This window comes from Haemaphysalis longicornis, unplaced genomic scaffold, assembly GCF_048455015.1.
Source record: "Haemaphysalis longicornis isolate Haplotype H1 unplaced genomic scaffold, Haemaphysalis longicornis Haplotype H1 scaffold_2, whole genome shotgun sequence".
NCBI classification, from domain to species: Eukaryota; Metazoa; Arthropoda; class Arachnida; order Ixodida; family Ixodidae; genus Haemaphysalis; species Haemaphysalis longicornis.
Genome location: NW_027526295.1, coordinates 248,097,154 through 248,112,793, shown reverse-complemented (window position 1 = coordinate 248,112,793; position 15,640 = coordinate 248,097,154). Strand labels below are relative to the sequence as shown.

Below are 15,640 nucleotides of genomic sequence, written 5' to 3'. Positions count from 1 at the left end.
GAATTCAAACTGAAGTTCTCCAGTGAATTCTGCCCGGGCAAGGCATTGATGTATGGAAGTACCTACCCCCTTCGTATATAGTTCCATATCAATGTCGTTTAGCTGCCGTTGGGACAGCAATGTATAAGGAAACATAAAAGAAGCAAATGCAAGCGTATTCGTCAGGTCCCGAGTTGCTTACCACAGTTGCGGCCTTGAATAAAGCAAAAAGGACAGAGCTTGCAGAGTTCACCTTATTGATATAGAGTAACATGACATCGGATGGACATGTACATACACATTTCGGTTTTGTTGGAGGCGAACGCTATAGAGGCGGAACTTCGAATCTCTGCGGTCGCCCGAAAGCGCGCTGAAAGTTCAAAACAACAGCTGTTGGAAACGGTCAGGCCGACGCGCTCCCGACACGACTGACTTGACTTCTTCAGCAGGCCGGTCGTCTCGTGGCTTGCCGATGCCAGAACACGCAAGCCTCTTTTCTAAGGTTAGTGTTTGCATCTATTTTTTGCCTGGAACAATTATAACAGCACAGCAGAGCAGTTTTTATGTTTTTATGAGGTATGGAATGACTATTTATCACTCGTAGTGAAATAATTACCGTAAATATACCTCAGTGCAAATCGCACCATGTTTTGTGCCTCCAGGCAAACGATAACGAAATAACGCCATTTCGATTAGCTCTTTCACGCATGTAAGCAGCGGATAGGGTGAATTGAAGAAGGAGGAGGAGGAGGAGGAGGAGGAGGAGGAGAAGAGAAATAAATCACTTTATTTTAACGGAACCCTGCAACAGTTTTTTTAACTTTTTTTTTTAAATCATAAATACTTGCAGAATGTAGTCACCCAACACACTCAGTACTTAGGTCAGAGAGCTGCGAAGTGCCTCAGCCAAAAATTACCGCTCTATGCCCATCAGATAACTTGTAAACTCGCTCAAAAGATTTTTCTCTCTTTCCCGGTCTTGACGTTCTTCGACGGCTCGAATTACTTCACTAAGCATGTAGCGGCTGTTGGCCGGTTTTCCTTCAGTTGCCGCAATGAACGCTTTTCGATAGCAACTTAAAAAAAAAAGACACAAAAACAAAGCAGAAATGGAGGAGGAGGAGGTAGCCTTTATTGTGGCAGGAAGACTCTAAGTCAACTGGGGGAAGGGGAAGTAGAAGGTGGGGGGTTTGTAACTTGAGACATCTTAAATGCGTAATATCTGGTGCGACAAGCAAATCACGCAGTGCCGCTCCGTGCTGGCGATAACTATAGCTTTTGCAGTGCTGCCAGACGCGAAAGAAAAAGTGACAGCGTTTATAGAAAGTGTTGCAGGGTCTCTTAAAGGGACACTGAAGTGATATGTAAACATTGCGGGATTACTAGCGGAAATTGTAGTCCGGAGTCCCCAGGCCATGTTTCGACCACTCTAGGGGCGTTTACGCGATTTTATTTAGTAGAAAAACTAATTCGAAAATGCTGTCCTCCTCTCTTTACGCTCGCCCATTTTCTGTGGCGTTTTCGTGTGACGTCAGGAGGGGATGAGCTGGCAATTGGCTGCGCCACGGCTGCGCTACTGCACGGCTCCCCGGCCGACAGAGTCAGTCGGCCCAGCGTTTCGTCCGCCGGCCGCCGGCGGGTCGTCGCAATCAAGGAGGTTAAAAAAAATTGCTTGGTCGCAATTCGTTCGCTTAGTTGAAACGAAGCCAGGACACGTTTGTGAATGGAAGAATGTGCCTTTCTTTACTTGGTTTGTTGTACACTGTATCTAGCTCCAAGTCAAGGTCGCTTCACACAAGCGCTCGACGCTTCGCTGACTGGTACGCCAGTAGGAAAATATAAGGCCTCTTGAAGGCGGGAGAAGAGTCAGCGAAGTCAATATAGGTACTAAGGAAATAAAATCAACTGATATTTTTACCGTACAGCGTAAAACTAGGGCGCGGGAAGCACTTTTTTGCGCTGGGCGAACAAGCACAGCGGTCAGCAGCACGACTACGCATCTGCGAACGCTTTTCCGTCTACGAAATGCAATTGCTAGACGTGAGCTACTGTGGAAACTCGGGCGACGCTTACTGCACGATCGCAGTACAACAAATAGTCACCTAAGCTGCTTGAAATGCCAAAACTAAATAAAAGTGTCAACCGGTTGTACAATATGTACCCAATATTAGCAAGGTCTTCGCGTCCCGCTCCGTGGCTCAGTGGACTGGGGCGCTGGGTATTTCACCGCAAATGTTTTGCAGGGCACGAGTTCGAATCCCCGCGGGTACGTGCTTTTTTTTTGTAAGTTAACTTTTTTGTTTTCCGCCGATGTTTTCTATATCGAGTTCACCTTTTTTTGGGCCGCAACGTTCATGGCTACACGAACTAGTTCACAAAACGCGCGCAGGCTGGCACTGGCGCGCTAGCGAGTTCTCGTTGGCGTGCTGTTGCCATAAGCGCCGACTGCTTGCAGGCAGTGGGCACAGGCCAGAATGAACAGACCCTTGGCCTGGTGCTAACACGCTTTTTACGATACAGGCATGAGGGAGGCAAGCTCCAAATATGGGGGAAAAGCGCATGACATTTGGGCGTCTTCGGGTACCCGGAGGGCGTTCATGCACTGCGTAGGTCTCGGCTAGTGAATGCTACGACTACAAGCCGTCCTGGTAGGCTTATCTTGTGCATTTTACAGCCGACAACATGGCAGAAGCGCGGTACGATGATTACTAAGATATTGAGAATGCCCTTCCAACAACGCCATTGGTTATGTTTTACAGAACCGAAACCGAAACCGAAACTTGTGTGATTGCTAACCTTGGGCATCATCCAATCACGGCGCCCCTCCTCCCAACGTCACAGCCCTAGTTGGTGCGGCCGCCGCAAACCGCGCATGGTAGTTTTTCTTCTTTCGCGCTTTGTAAAATAATTACCGATTTGTCAACCGGATAAACGATGAAAAGTGTGCTAATTTGAGCCAGTCTACGCAGTGCAAGCAAAAACGGGAGCTTGACAAATTCACTTCAGTGTCCCTTTAAGGAAGTTGGCTCAGGAACACGTGCTATATTAAGTAACTGTTTTCCCGTTTTTCTTGTAATGAGCAAAGGAACTAACACCTTTTGTTTTTGAGTTATTATTAATGGACGGAATTAGTTCTTCCAGTACTTTACTCATATTTTACTGAGAGATTTTCAAATATCTCTCCATCTCACCTTCTCTACTCGCCAGGCCATCAATGCAAGCTTGTTTGAGCGCTTGCCGGCCACAGAACGTCCGTGTGCCCGATTGAAAAATATGTGGGAGCCATAAGCCTCATAGATACACGTTACGGGGTGTGAACTTAAAACAGGATTTCTTACAGCGAATCTGTTAGTAGTACTTTCGTGAGAGGTTTTCGCAACACCGACGTTGTTGTTGTCATCGTTTGGGTAGGCGCGAAAATAAATCAGGTAATCCTCCACTTCCTCGTCCTTCTCTTCATAATCATCATAATCGTTACATCAACCTGCCCCTCACGGAGGGAAGAGCAGCTGATGCTGCATTATCCCCTTGAGGGAAGTGGTTGTGACCCCTCTTCGTAAAAGATACAGGAGGAATGATCGTTGGGAGGGGCGGTATGAATAGCAGTGTCTTTTTTTATGATTTGCCCATCGGATTGCTGTGTTTCTGCGATTACCACCCACTTTTATTGAGGGGAAACGAAGTTTCTGATATTCCGTGCTAGACATTAGACTCGAGTTTGAGATGGAAATAAAGCGCAATTGCATCGCATTCTTGCTGGCTTCGCTAGAAAACATTAGGGAAAATCAATATACTTACTCGGTGGTGCGATTATTTATTTGAATTAATGAATTTATCAAAATTAATTATTAATGTTATACGACGTTCCCGGAGGTGTAACGAATGATATAATGTAATTATCGAAAAGTTACTCAATTGTAGCGCGCACTGGCAATTCCCTCAAAGTCCTCATATTTCATGGGTAGTGGAGGAGGAGAATAAACATTTATTGAGCATAAGTGCTGATGGCAGGGCATTCGCCCGGTGAAGGGCATCCTTATTCCGGGATACCCAGGCTGCGACTTGCCGTCCAGGCCCTCATGACCAGTTCTTGCTGGTGTCCAAGGTCCGGATCGACCAGACAAGCCATCCACTGCTCAAAAGTTGGGAAAGGGATTGGGGGTAGGTCTGGAGTTTTTTGGCACTCCCATACCTGGTGGTACAGGGTGCCCGGCGTTGGACAGAAATTGCAAAGGGAGGGATACTGAGTCGGGTAGATGGAATGGCGGAGGGTGCTGTGGGTATAAGAATTTGTCTGCAATCGCCGAAGAGTGGTGGCTTTTTCTCTGCTTAATTGAGGATGAGGTGGTGGGAATACTCTTCTGCCGAGCCTATAATGTCCCACGACGTCTGAGTACCGGAGAAGTGGGTCCGTTTTGGTGTCAGCGGAGAACATTCCGTCTCGGGTAATGGCCCGGTGTATGTACGAGAGAGAGAGAGAGAGAGAGAGAGAGAGAGAGAGAGAGAGAGAGAGAGAGAGAGAGAGAGAGAGAGAGAGAGAGAGAGAGAGAGAGAGAGAGAGAGAGAGAGAGACTTACAATCTTTGAATACACTTATACACTTCATGCGTGCCCTCCTCAGGTTTATGTTACTGGAGCTGGCCCGTTTTTTTTTTCGGTGGAGGCAAAGAAGCGAACTTCCCGCACGTACGATACTACGGCTCGGCAGTATACGTAGGGTTTCTAAAAGGGACCCTGAAACATGAATGTGCGTAGTTCTGTGGGTACGCGAGCGGGACAGTGTGAAGTTGCAGTTTTGTTATGCTTTTATTTATTCATCTATTTATTTATTTATTTATCACATACTGTGGACCAAGTATGGTCCATGCAGGAGAGGGCGATACAGTTCAAAATTCTTCTGCAAAACTTCTTTTTCTGCTAACCGAACTAATAGCAAAACTTTCTATTCAACATCGGGACGAATTTAGTTCTTTTCTCATTTTTCCGCGGCCTACCGCTGCTTAAATTTAGCTTCAGCAACTTTAGCAAACTTCTAACACATTCGAATCTGATGGCTTAGTTTTTAGCAGTACATACATCTTTTCATTTGCCAAGCAACTTATCGGGCCTTACTTCTCGCAGACAGAGCATATATTGTTTGCTCCCTGATAAGCGGTCGAGAAAGCGCCACCTTCTAAAAATACTTCCTTACCACACAGGCTGCAGATTCAGCAACCCGGAATAACACCGAGGAGCCAACACAGTGCCGCTGCCTCTTTGTGTTTAGACTCAAGCTTCTAGCATGGCGATTGGTAAGTCTCGAATAATAGATCGTGGTTACATGTCACAAGTGGTGTCACACGTGGTGTTAAGAAGTAACAATACCGCCTTTGTTATTTATTTTTATTTCTAAATACTGCAGGCCCCGCTCGTGCACTTGCAGGAGCAAAAGGGAGATATCTGCGAATCTATTTCTCTCAACGCATCTGGTAGGATTCATATATTCGGGCTTCGGAGTTTGCTTTATGCTTTCTTAAAAAGGGGTATGTCAAAAGTACCAGGTTTTTCCGCACAAACTCGTCCTCTTGCAAATGAGGGGTCCTACCCGCTGTCGTTTGCCACCAGGTCAACAGGCGCTTGGTCGCGTCCCTCCGGAATCGATTGGAGACCCTGATTTCGGGTGGGTATTGGGCGCGGGCGGTATCAACGTTAGTTTCCGGAAGGAGAAGAGATGGACAAGGACGCACCACAACGATCGCAGTGACGTTGGGAATCATCACTAAACTTTCTTACACCCTTTTTGGCCGAAAAGGGTGTAAGAATCTTGGCGAACCCCTTTAAAAGGTGTTTTGGCGAAAAAAGGTTTGTACGAATGAAAAAAGGGTGTGCGTATAAACACCCTAAATAAAGGGTGTAAGGTTGCTGAACACCCTAAAATAAGGGTAAGGTTGCTGAAGGTTGCTGCCAGGGAAGCGGCCACACAAGGCAATGCGAATCGCTGGAGCGCGCAGCATTCAACACAAACAGTCGTCAATACGCACAAGTTACACTGGAACACAAATGAATTGAGCAAGAAAACCAACGGGATGCAAGCGCTACAATGAATGCATACTCACTTAGTAATGCATGTGCTCTTTTTGCTTTTATATACAGCAAAAGAAAGCCCCCGATCGAGTCGATGGGCTTGTCGCAAAAAACATATTTTAGTGCTAATTTTGGAACTATGCATTTTACTATGAGAACATACAAATTAATACGCGGATTTGCAAAAAAATGTTTAGTCACGAGGTAGTTTTTGTGTTCCGTAAGTTATAGAATTTTATTAAACGCCGAACAAACCCTTCCCACCACGTCAAAACCCTTCAAAGAGGGTGTTCATTATTTCAACACCCCTTTTTTTCAGAAGGGTGTAAAGTTGCAAATTAAGGTGTTTGAAACTAAGAAAAAGGGTGTAAGCGAAAGGGTGTAAAAAAAGACCACCAACTAAGAAAAAATTGGGCCCATCTCCCCACGAGGGGGGGGGGGCTCGAGTAAATGCGTCGCGTAGGGGGTGGGTGTATTGCTTTAACGTTAGTGTTTGGGAGTGGTGGTGGGGTGGTAGTGAATGTGTTAACTATTATTGCTTATTACTATTAATTATTATTATTTCTTTCATATATTAATTATTACTTTTGTGATTTTGCGACTCGAGTCCCCCCTCGTGGAGAGATGGGTTTTTCTTTTTTTTTTGTGACGCAAGAGGTGAAGGCAAGGAGTAGGTTGTTGTAAGTCGTTATTTATTTATTTGTTGCTGTTGTTGTATTGGACGCTAAGAACGACGGCTTCGTGGTCGCTAAAGTGTACTGTTAAGAGGTCTGTAAGCAGTGGTCGTGCGTTGCAGCAACTGGTGAAGACGAGATCGATGCAACCCGCCGCGGTGGCTCAGTGGCTAAGGCGTTGCGCTGCTGAGCACGAGGTCGCGGGTTCGATTCCCGGCCGCGGCGGTCGCTTTTCTGATGGAGGCGAAAAGCAAAAACGCCCGTGTGTACGAGATTTCGGCGCACGATAAAGATCCCCAGGTGGTCAAAATTAATCCGGAGCCCTCCACTACGGCGCGCCTCATCGCCTGCGTTGCGTCGGCGCGTTAAACCCTACAATCAAATCGAGATCGATGCAACTGCTGCCGTGTATCAGCAGCTTCTTGACGTAGTTTGAATGTGTCAAGGATATAAGGCGCGTTCATACCCTTTGATTCTGTGTCGCTTTTGTGGCGCGAGGTATGTGGCGCGAGGTATGGTGGCCTTACATTGGCCACCATAAGGACAGTGTTTTGAAGCGGGTCACACGTATGTGTCTTCCTCCAAATGCAAAAACGTTTTTCTTTAAGCTGCATACATCAACACTCCCAGTGAAAACATGGTTGCGCGAGAAAGGAATGTCTATTCCTTGGTCTGACAATTGCCGTTTATGCAATCAACCTGAAACCATTGATCATTGTTTTGTTTTGTGCCGGGATGCGGTGTTTTTCTGGGATGTGTTGCAACGAACTCTTAAAAAGGACGTGGACATTACCCCTTATACAATTCGGTTCTTGCTTTTTAGATGTTACTGGAGTGCCCTATGATATGTTTGTTGTGATCGGATTGTATAGCTTGTGGAAGTGCCGCATGACGGACAGGCACGCGGAACCCCCTCGCCCAACGAAGTCCATTTTTCGGGAGCAAACTGCGTTGGTGCGGAGCATTTATGCGGCGCAAAGTGACCCACCAGAATGGCTGCATCTGTTGGACGCGTGCGTCTGCTTGCCAGAGTTTTAACGGACGGCTTATTTTAGCTGCAGTGATGTGCATCTTCTTGGATGACTCCTAACTTTTGTAGGCTGTATTAAGGGCAGTTTTCCATGCAGTAAAGAAAAAAAAAGTCGCTTTTGTGGCGCAGTGGGAAGAGCACCATGTACCCCGCGTTCCGCCCATAGGGTCGTGGGTTCGAAACCAGGCGCCGATAACTATTATTTTTTTTATATAGTGTAGGGGGAGGGGTGCGGACCTGTTGTTGAGAGCGAGGAGGGTAGCGTGATGCGGGAGAGGAGGAGTGGGGGAGAGGGCGCACCTGCGCGCTGAGCTGTTGCGGACGGACGGCGGACGCTACATGTGAGTTAAAGAAATGCTCTGCATTTAAAAGGTGAAGGGACCTCGAACTTTTGTACCTGTTTACACGGCTGCTAAAATATTCAGTGAAGAAAATATTCAGTCCACCCGTGTAAACAGGTACAAAAGAAATGCTCTGCATTTAAAAGGTGAAGGGACCTCCAACTTTTGTACCTGTTTACACGGGTGGACTGAATATTTTCTTCAGGCGGGGATGTTTTGTACCTCACGATGTTTAAAGCAATATGAATTGGCATAATTTATTACCAGTAAAGCTGTTTAAGCTTGAGCTAGTTTCGGTGGCGTTAGCAAATAAATACAAAGAAAAAGAACTGCGGCACCTGTAAAGGGTGCACCACCGCAGATAAGGTATGATAGCAGTAAAGTCGGCTTTCGAGCTTGTTAGAATGTGAGCACAAGGGGCGTATGCGTATGCGCACCTCTTACTATACCATTTCAAAGGTACTAATCTTTTTTTGGATTCTAAAAGGCACAAAAATTGGCCCAGCTTGCAATAGTGTTGCAAGGCTGGAAAAACTGCACAGCTGGGGGCCGACCCAGCTTGTTTCCCCCTTGAATCCCCCGGCAGTCGGGGGGAACACTGGAACAGCCTTGTAAAATCCCGTTAAACTTGGCCTCACCCCTCAGCGGTCATCCTAGCTTAGCAAGAACATTGCAAAGCTTCGCAAACATAACAAAACTTAGCAAGACCAGAAGAAACTAGGTCGACCCCCAGCTCCGATGTTCTTTTTTTGCAACTGAACACATATTTCACACCGTTTCAACACCCTACAGAAAGCCAAGCGTGTTGCAGTCAGTAAACACCCTTTTCGCCACACGACTATAGTCTTTTTGATTTTGAAGGTTCAAATTGGTGTTTCACGTGCCAAAGCTAAACATGGGGCACGAGGTGCACCGCATATGGAAAAGAGCGATCATTTCATAGGAGCAATTATTTTTTTTGCGTTGGAAAATTTCTTGCGGGTAGAGGAGTATATGAGGGGGTGTCTTGTTTTTTACAGTGCTATTATTCATCCAAGCATGGCCTTATTCAATGAACAGCTGAACACCTTTTTCACACCCTTTCAACACCCTAAGAAAAATCAAGGGTGTTGAAGTTGATCAACACCCTTTTTTCACACAAAAAGAGTGTAGAGCTAGGAAAAGGGTGTTGCGATTCAAAAAAAAAGGGTGTAAAGGCCTCCCAACACCGTTTTTCCACTTATGCTACACCCTTTTTGGCTAAAAGGGTGTCAAAAGTTTAGTGTGCACTGCTCTTTTCATAGAAGGCGAGAGCTTAATTTGACCGTTAGGGCCAAATGGGAATTGTTTGGTTCCTGGGGGCATGCACTGACGATGATTTAGAAACGAGCTGACGTGTAACAGAGCATGCCCAGTGGACAACGCCAAGCTAAAGCCAGATCCCGGGCGGGCAGCAACCGCAGGAGCCATACAGCAGCAGAAGAAAATCATCGAGCAGACATCGTTGCCGGGTTTCTATGCCGTGGACATCAACTACCTGCCCTTCTGGCTGCTAGGGTCCTCCGTGGTGATCGCGGCACTGCTTCTGGCTTTGGTCCTCTACGCCTGCTCCAGGCGACACGCGCTTGGACCGGGGCGCACACAGGTTACTATGGACCTCTTACAGTCACCACTAATTGCGCGGATATTTATACGGCTACCAGAGAAAAACTGCCCATGCATTTTTTTAGGTGCACGTCCGTCTGTGATCCTTGGGACGACCCGCACCCATTTCAGAATTTGGCAAGCGCGTGAAACGCAGCCTGGTGAAGCAGCAATTGCAGAAAGAAAAACACTAATTTAAACTCAAGACTTATAACGGCTACACTTTTCTTATGTTATTGTTTACTTCTGGCTTGATTGGGCTTGCCTGATTGCTCGAATGATTTATTAGTTCCTTGCTGGGTCTCCAATGGCTAAATTCGTATGAAAACTACGAATGAAGTGAAGAAAGCCCTTCGCCTTGAGGAGAGTAAGCTTACGAGCGGCTGATTGCATTACCGACGATGTATGTTATTTTCGATGACTTGTATTGAAACTTTTGCAACTTGCGAATGTCAGTCCTTCCGTCTCCAGACGCTTGATTGGCCTTTTATACCCATTTGTTTAAATGAGCTCACACCAAAGCCTGTTTGCTGGTTTATGTCAATAAAAATGAGAAGCAAATATGGTATACAAAATCAGAATGGCCTAACGCCATTCGCGAGGAACTGAGCATTTGAGCACACAAGGTGAACTTTGAGTATTGTTAGATCGTAAAAGTGTCCAGACGTTCCCTCTGCCGACGCTATGGAGCCTCTATATAGGGTTACGCACAACATCGGCATCCTTCACTGAACTCCCAGTGTGGCGCGGCCGCGTCTAGGAGCAGATCATCCTCGCAGTGAAGGATGCGCTAAGATCGCAGCAGATTAAATTGCAAATAGCTTGTAATCGCGCTTCACGTAGTTGAGGCGGCCATTAAGTGCCGTCCTTTCACTCAGCTATAGGTGACGACAACCCTTTCCAGCTTCTTGACAAGGAGGCCGTGAGGCTTCCACCCAGGCCAGATTCCCTCAAACCTGACTCGACATGCATCTTAGGCGACGGGGTGCCTTAGCTGCAAATCCCCGGAGACGATAGACCCTGTTTTTTTCTTCGTTGTTGGGAGGGCGTATATTTTTGGGATGTTTTACAGAGGACACTTTGCAAAGACTTCCCTCTACACCCTCATGACATAAGGTATCTCTCCGTAGACCAAGAGGATAGAATGCCGTATGACTTAGTCATGGCGCTGGGCCTCCACAGCATATGGCGCTCACGCACAGCAAGGCTGTACAGCGACGTCGATGCCCGTTCGGCAAAGCAGTATTTTAGAGAAAGTGTAGGTCGTTTTGTGGAAGTTATTAATTCTCAAGAGTTTTCGCCTGTGTGGCTGCCAAAAATAGAGCAGCTTACGTCATTGAAGGAATTTAATGAAACACTAGCCCTTAGTCGGGCTGCTTCACCACGTTGTTGTTGTATGATGATTACCGCTGTTGATCTGCAATGTGTTGTGTATTGACGAATCCAGGCAATAAAGGGAAAAAAGGAGAGGAGCGTGAGGGTGGTAGCACAGAGCGGAGATCGGTGCCAGAGCCCCAGTGGCTAATCACTGCTCCGCCCTAGACAGCTTTCGCGTTGAGTGGAACTGCTTTAACTTTTTGTTCACTTTCTTTCCGCGACAGCATTTCAATATTCATATTTTTTACATAAAATCAAGGAACTAACTCCCCTATGCCTTCCCTAACGTGGCTTTCCCTTGTGTTTATTGATAGGGCCCCTCATCCCATGTTCTGTGCATGCTTTGTCGAAGGCTTCCAGCCACCCGCAGCCCGACACTGATGCCTGGACTGAAACCTTGTCTCGTCTTTGGAAACATTGCTCTCTTTTTGTCTTCCTGACACGGCCGTTACACTTGCAGGCACGCTTCTGGATATACTCGAGTTCGTATTCATATAATACCGTACTGCAGGCAACAGTACATCCTATTTGTGTACTCTCTCGCTGTTATTACACCTCCAAGCCCCCTACCATTCCTGCATGCTTTCGCTTTTTTTTTTATATCTGCACGTGCGTAACGTGGCTGAATCGCCGTGCATCTCACCGCCTGTGCAGGTTCCCCCTCGTTGCGCGGCGATCACGTTGGCCTGCCCTGCGTCCCTGCGCGGGGCGGCGCACCAAGTTCCCGAGATCGTGTTGTGTTCGTCGTGCCTCCAGCAGGACGACCTCTTCCGGCTCGACCCGACGGCGACGGTGCTTTGGAACCTGCCCCTGTCGAGGAGCCTGAACCCTTCGCCGTGCCCTCCACCCACGCCGCCACGCCCAATGCCTAATGCGAGGAGTGCCGACGGTGCGGCAATTGCACACAGCAGTGGGCAATTGATTTGATTGCTTCAATCACGTTTCAGAGATGTCTCACTAATAAGTTAAAACTACCGGGTAAATACGCACGATCAGCGTCGCAGAAAGCAAAACATGAAGAAAAAGAAATACAAGCAAAATAACACAAAAAACGATTCTCGTAACAATGCGATAGCTATAATGATTGTGAACCGAAGCTTTGTGGTTGTATTGTTCTAGTTCGAAGGCCAGCTTAGCATCCAACGGTAATTTTACCTCACTCCTGAATTCCCAATATCTACGTTCTCGGGCGAAGCTATCATTCTAGTAATGGCGGCCCGTTTTACATACCGTTCGCATTAGTTAGTGTAGCTGCATTTAATAAAATTTGAGACCAGAAGTTATAAAATTGCCTGGCATTGCTCTTGCATGGGTGAGCTTACGGTACATATTTTCCTACTTCCTTAAGAAATACGACCATATTTGTGTTACGTGGAAAAGACCATTGTACAGCGAGATCACCGGAGAACTTTTGATGCCGAATTTTGTCACTGCTGACCCTTTCGCTAGTTCCAGCAGGGCGTGGCCTATTTTCGGGTTTGCGCATCCGACAGCAATGGCGCCAACGATGGAAACCCGCTTATATTTCGCTGATTGGTTCGTAAATCGCGCTTACTTTCTTTACAAGACTTAGTTTTCCAAACAGTCTCTGAGTCAGGCAGATAATCAGCGTCACACTCCCAATAAAGGTACGCTGTCGCATTAAAAGAAACACTCGCAGAAATTTCCATGTCAAATAGAAATGAGTGAATCGTGCAATTCAATTTGCCCAGGGAGCGAGTGGTAACAACCATGTTGGCTTCAAGTTCCTCAGATTAGTCTAAATAAAGAACCCAAAACAAGCATGTGCACATCATCAAGTGGTGTATACTAATAGTGAAACTTACGAGTAGAATTCAATACAGTACATACGGAAGAAATCGGCCAGGAATATCATACGAAATGCCAAATAATTCTACGTAAAATTGAAGATTGCGGTAGAGAAAAAATACACAAGAAGATAAAAAAAATAGTTGCGGCTAAGCTCACCTAACCTTGGATATGCAAAGCAAAAGCTTGGCTTAGTATGCTTGACTCTTGGTTTCGCTTGGTTAACCTTTGATGTAGCTGTTGTGCCGGCCACGGCTCCAAGCCGTTCGGTTCAGTGCAACGCCAAGCCGTTCGGTTCAGTGCAACGCTCACAGGAGGAGGCCCGGCCTCGCTTTCATTCTCGGAGAACGCGGCGTTCCTCTTTCAGTGCGAACGCAGCGCAAGATGAGTCACAGCCTGAGACGACCCAGCAGCGAATGCGTGAGAGGCTGCGGGTTTGGTTGGCTGCCGATCAGCTGAGCGGCCGCCACCCGGCCGCCGCCGCTACGTGAGCAGAACCACTTAAAGGGGCCCTAAATAGGCTTCCGAATGTCGCCATTTCAATCGCGCAATCGCTGGAGTACCCCTTCACGACAACGTGTACCAACTATTACACCTCTGCGTAAAGCAGGGGCCGCACAAACACGAAAAAAAGATTTCACTTCCTCCCCTGGCTCACCAACCATACCTTGCCGCCACACTTGCGCGCTCTGACGCAGTTCTTTCCGGCTCTGACGCGCCTCTATGACGCACGAGACACTGCCCAGTGCGGCGCCGCGAACGCGAACCACAGCGACAGCGCTCACCGTGCAACCGGAATCTGGTGGGCGGAGCATGCGCGTCGAGTGCTAAAAAAAAAAACCGCGCGCAGGGCTTGGCGCAGCCAATGACTGCACGTACATCAAGGAGGGTGATGGATTGCCCTGTTTCTCTCGGTGGTCTTGCGCCGGGTCGATGACGTCGCGGCTTCCACAGTGCTTCGGAGGAGCTACTAGAGGAGGAGAGCCCCAGGCCTTATGGGTGGCCCCTTTTAATGAGCGATAACTCGGCTAATACTTAACGCATTTAAACAATTTTTGCGGGATGACGTTCCTTGGATAGTACTCCAGTGACTGCGCACGCAAAATCGTAACATTTGGCAGCCTATTTAGGGCCCCTTTAAAACGGGGCCTTGGGCGCAGCGCCGGCAGCGGGCCCGGCGAATCACACGAGGCGCTTTGAGGGTGTGTCGCTGAGGGTGACTCTCCGGTCAAAAGGTTAACCTAGCGCATCCTCCGCGGAACCACTGGACAAAAGTAGCAAAGCTTTGCTTTAAAAGGCTAACACGGCGCCCAGTTACCCCTATAACATTCAGACTTCCTCAAAAACCAAACGCCTCTTCGTCTAACGACAACGATGGTTTAATTGCTCAGCCTACTCGTAAAGGGATCCGTTCGATGTGGTGTGGCTGTTGACTTTGCGTCGTTGCGTCCTTAAATCCGTGAATCTCGTCCGTCCATCAGTGAGACCAAAAAAGCCTGGCTTGAAGTCCAAACTGCTTCGACCGTGTCGGCGCAAAGGTATGGCGCAAACGTGTAGACGTCGGCTTCATAACGCGAAGTACCCAGGTTCGATGCCGACCACGGGAAGCGTTTTTTTTCCCTCGGGGTGCTTGATGTGCCTTCGCTCATAATCATCATCGTTTTGTGAAACCATTGTGTGAAGTTGCCCTTCGTGCAGTACGTTTTGGGGACAGTACGGTCGCCATCACGGAGGAATAGCAAGCTTCGCTTTGATAAAACATGAACTGAAATGCACTGAAGTGCTATTTGGGATTGTTGGTTGAACATACTTATGGACGACAGCGCAGCTGGAACAGCGCTCCTGTGTGTTTATAGGTGTTCCTTTCTGTCCGTCTTCCAGCTGCGCTATCGTTCCCTAAGTTAATAAAACGTGCCATTCTAAGCGATTTCCCATCCTTATTGTTTACGGAGGTAGCTCCAGGTTTCACTCAGAGTTGTATACAGCTTGTCATATTACCGCACACGAATACTGTGTGCTGCCGTGTAAAGTGCTTTCGATTTGTCGCATTGGCCTCAGCTGGAAGGGCAACTTTCAGCGGACACCAACAAACAGCACACTCATAAGCAAGTAATCCGACAACGCCGCTTGCAGGCTGAATACAGTCTAGTCCACTTATAACAATATCTAAGTGCCAAGAAAATTCCATCGTTATAACCGATAATCGTTATAAGCGGGTCGAGAAAAAAAAAGCCACAAGAGAGATCAAAACATTTTATTAGCATGCAAGTGAGGTAGTGCAACTACTCGTTTGCAGAAAAGCCATAGTCAGTCAGCTTTGACCGCTTCACGCGAAGCTGACGAACATCTTTTTCGAGAGCATCTAATTGCTCCACATAGCTGAGCGGGAGGTCCTTCGCGAAAATGAAGTCCCGTAGGGACTGTATCATTCGTTGGGCCTCGTGCGATGACGGAACGGCTAGGCTGCTCAGCCGCGTCGTAGTCGTCGTCGCTCTCACCGCTGTCCGCTGCACCACGCACACTCGCAACGATCGCCTCGTCACTGAGGCACTCGGACGTTTCCACACCATCGTCGGCATGGAGAAAATCGTCGAGACCCGACGCGTCTTTGTGAAGCGCCGACCATAACTGTGGCACCCCTTCATCGTCGGGTGCTTCCGTGGCCTCCCCTGGGATCGCTTCGTCCTCGCCTGCTTCCTCCTCGTGATTTTCGGCGCGCGCGGTAAGCGGATTCAATCGCTATAT

At 47.7% G+C, this 15,640-nt stretch overlaps 1 protein-coding gene across 3 annotated transcripts in view; it reads left to right on the top strand.

Moving 5' to 3' along the window:
- The first annotated feature begins 324 nt into the window (after positions 1–324).
- Positions 325–15,640, top strand: part of LOC144170346 (uncharacterized) — a 29,818-nt gene continuing 14,502 nt past the window's right edge. For 2 of the 3 annotated variants that reach the window (XM_077700094.1, XM_077700092.1), the window contains exon 1: positions 325–481. Coding sequence is in view for 1 of the 3 variants with exons in the window: in XM_077700093.1 (XP_077556219.1) it covers positions 5,260–5,269; positions 9,520–9,710; positions 11,741–12,013 (474 nt within the window). In the remaining 2 variants the exon portion in view is untranslated. Of the gene's footprint in view, positions 482–5,176; positions 5,270–9,519; positions 9,711–11,740; positions 13,029–15,640 lie in introns of those variants that run through there. The other variant, XM_077700093.1, reaches the window with a different exon arrangement.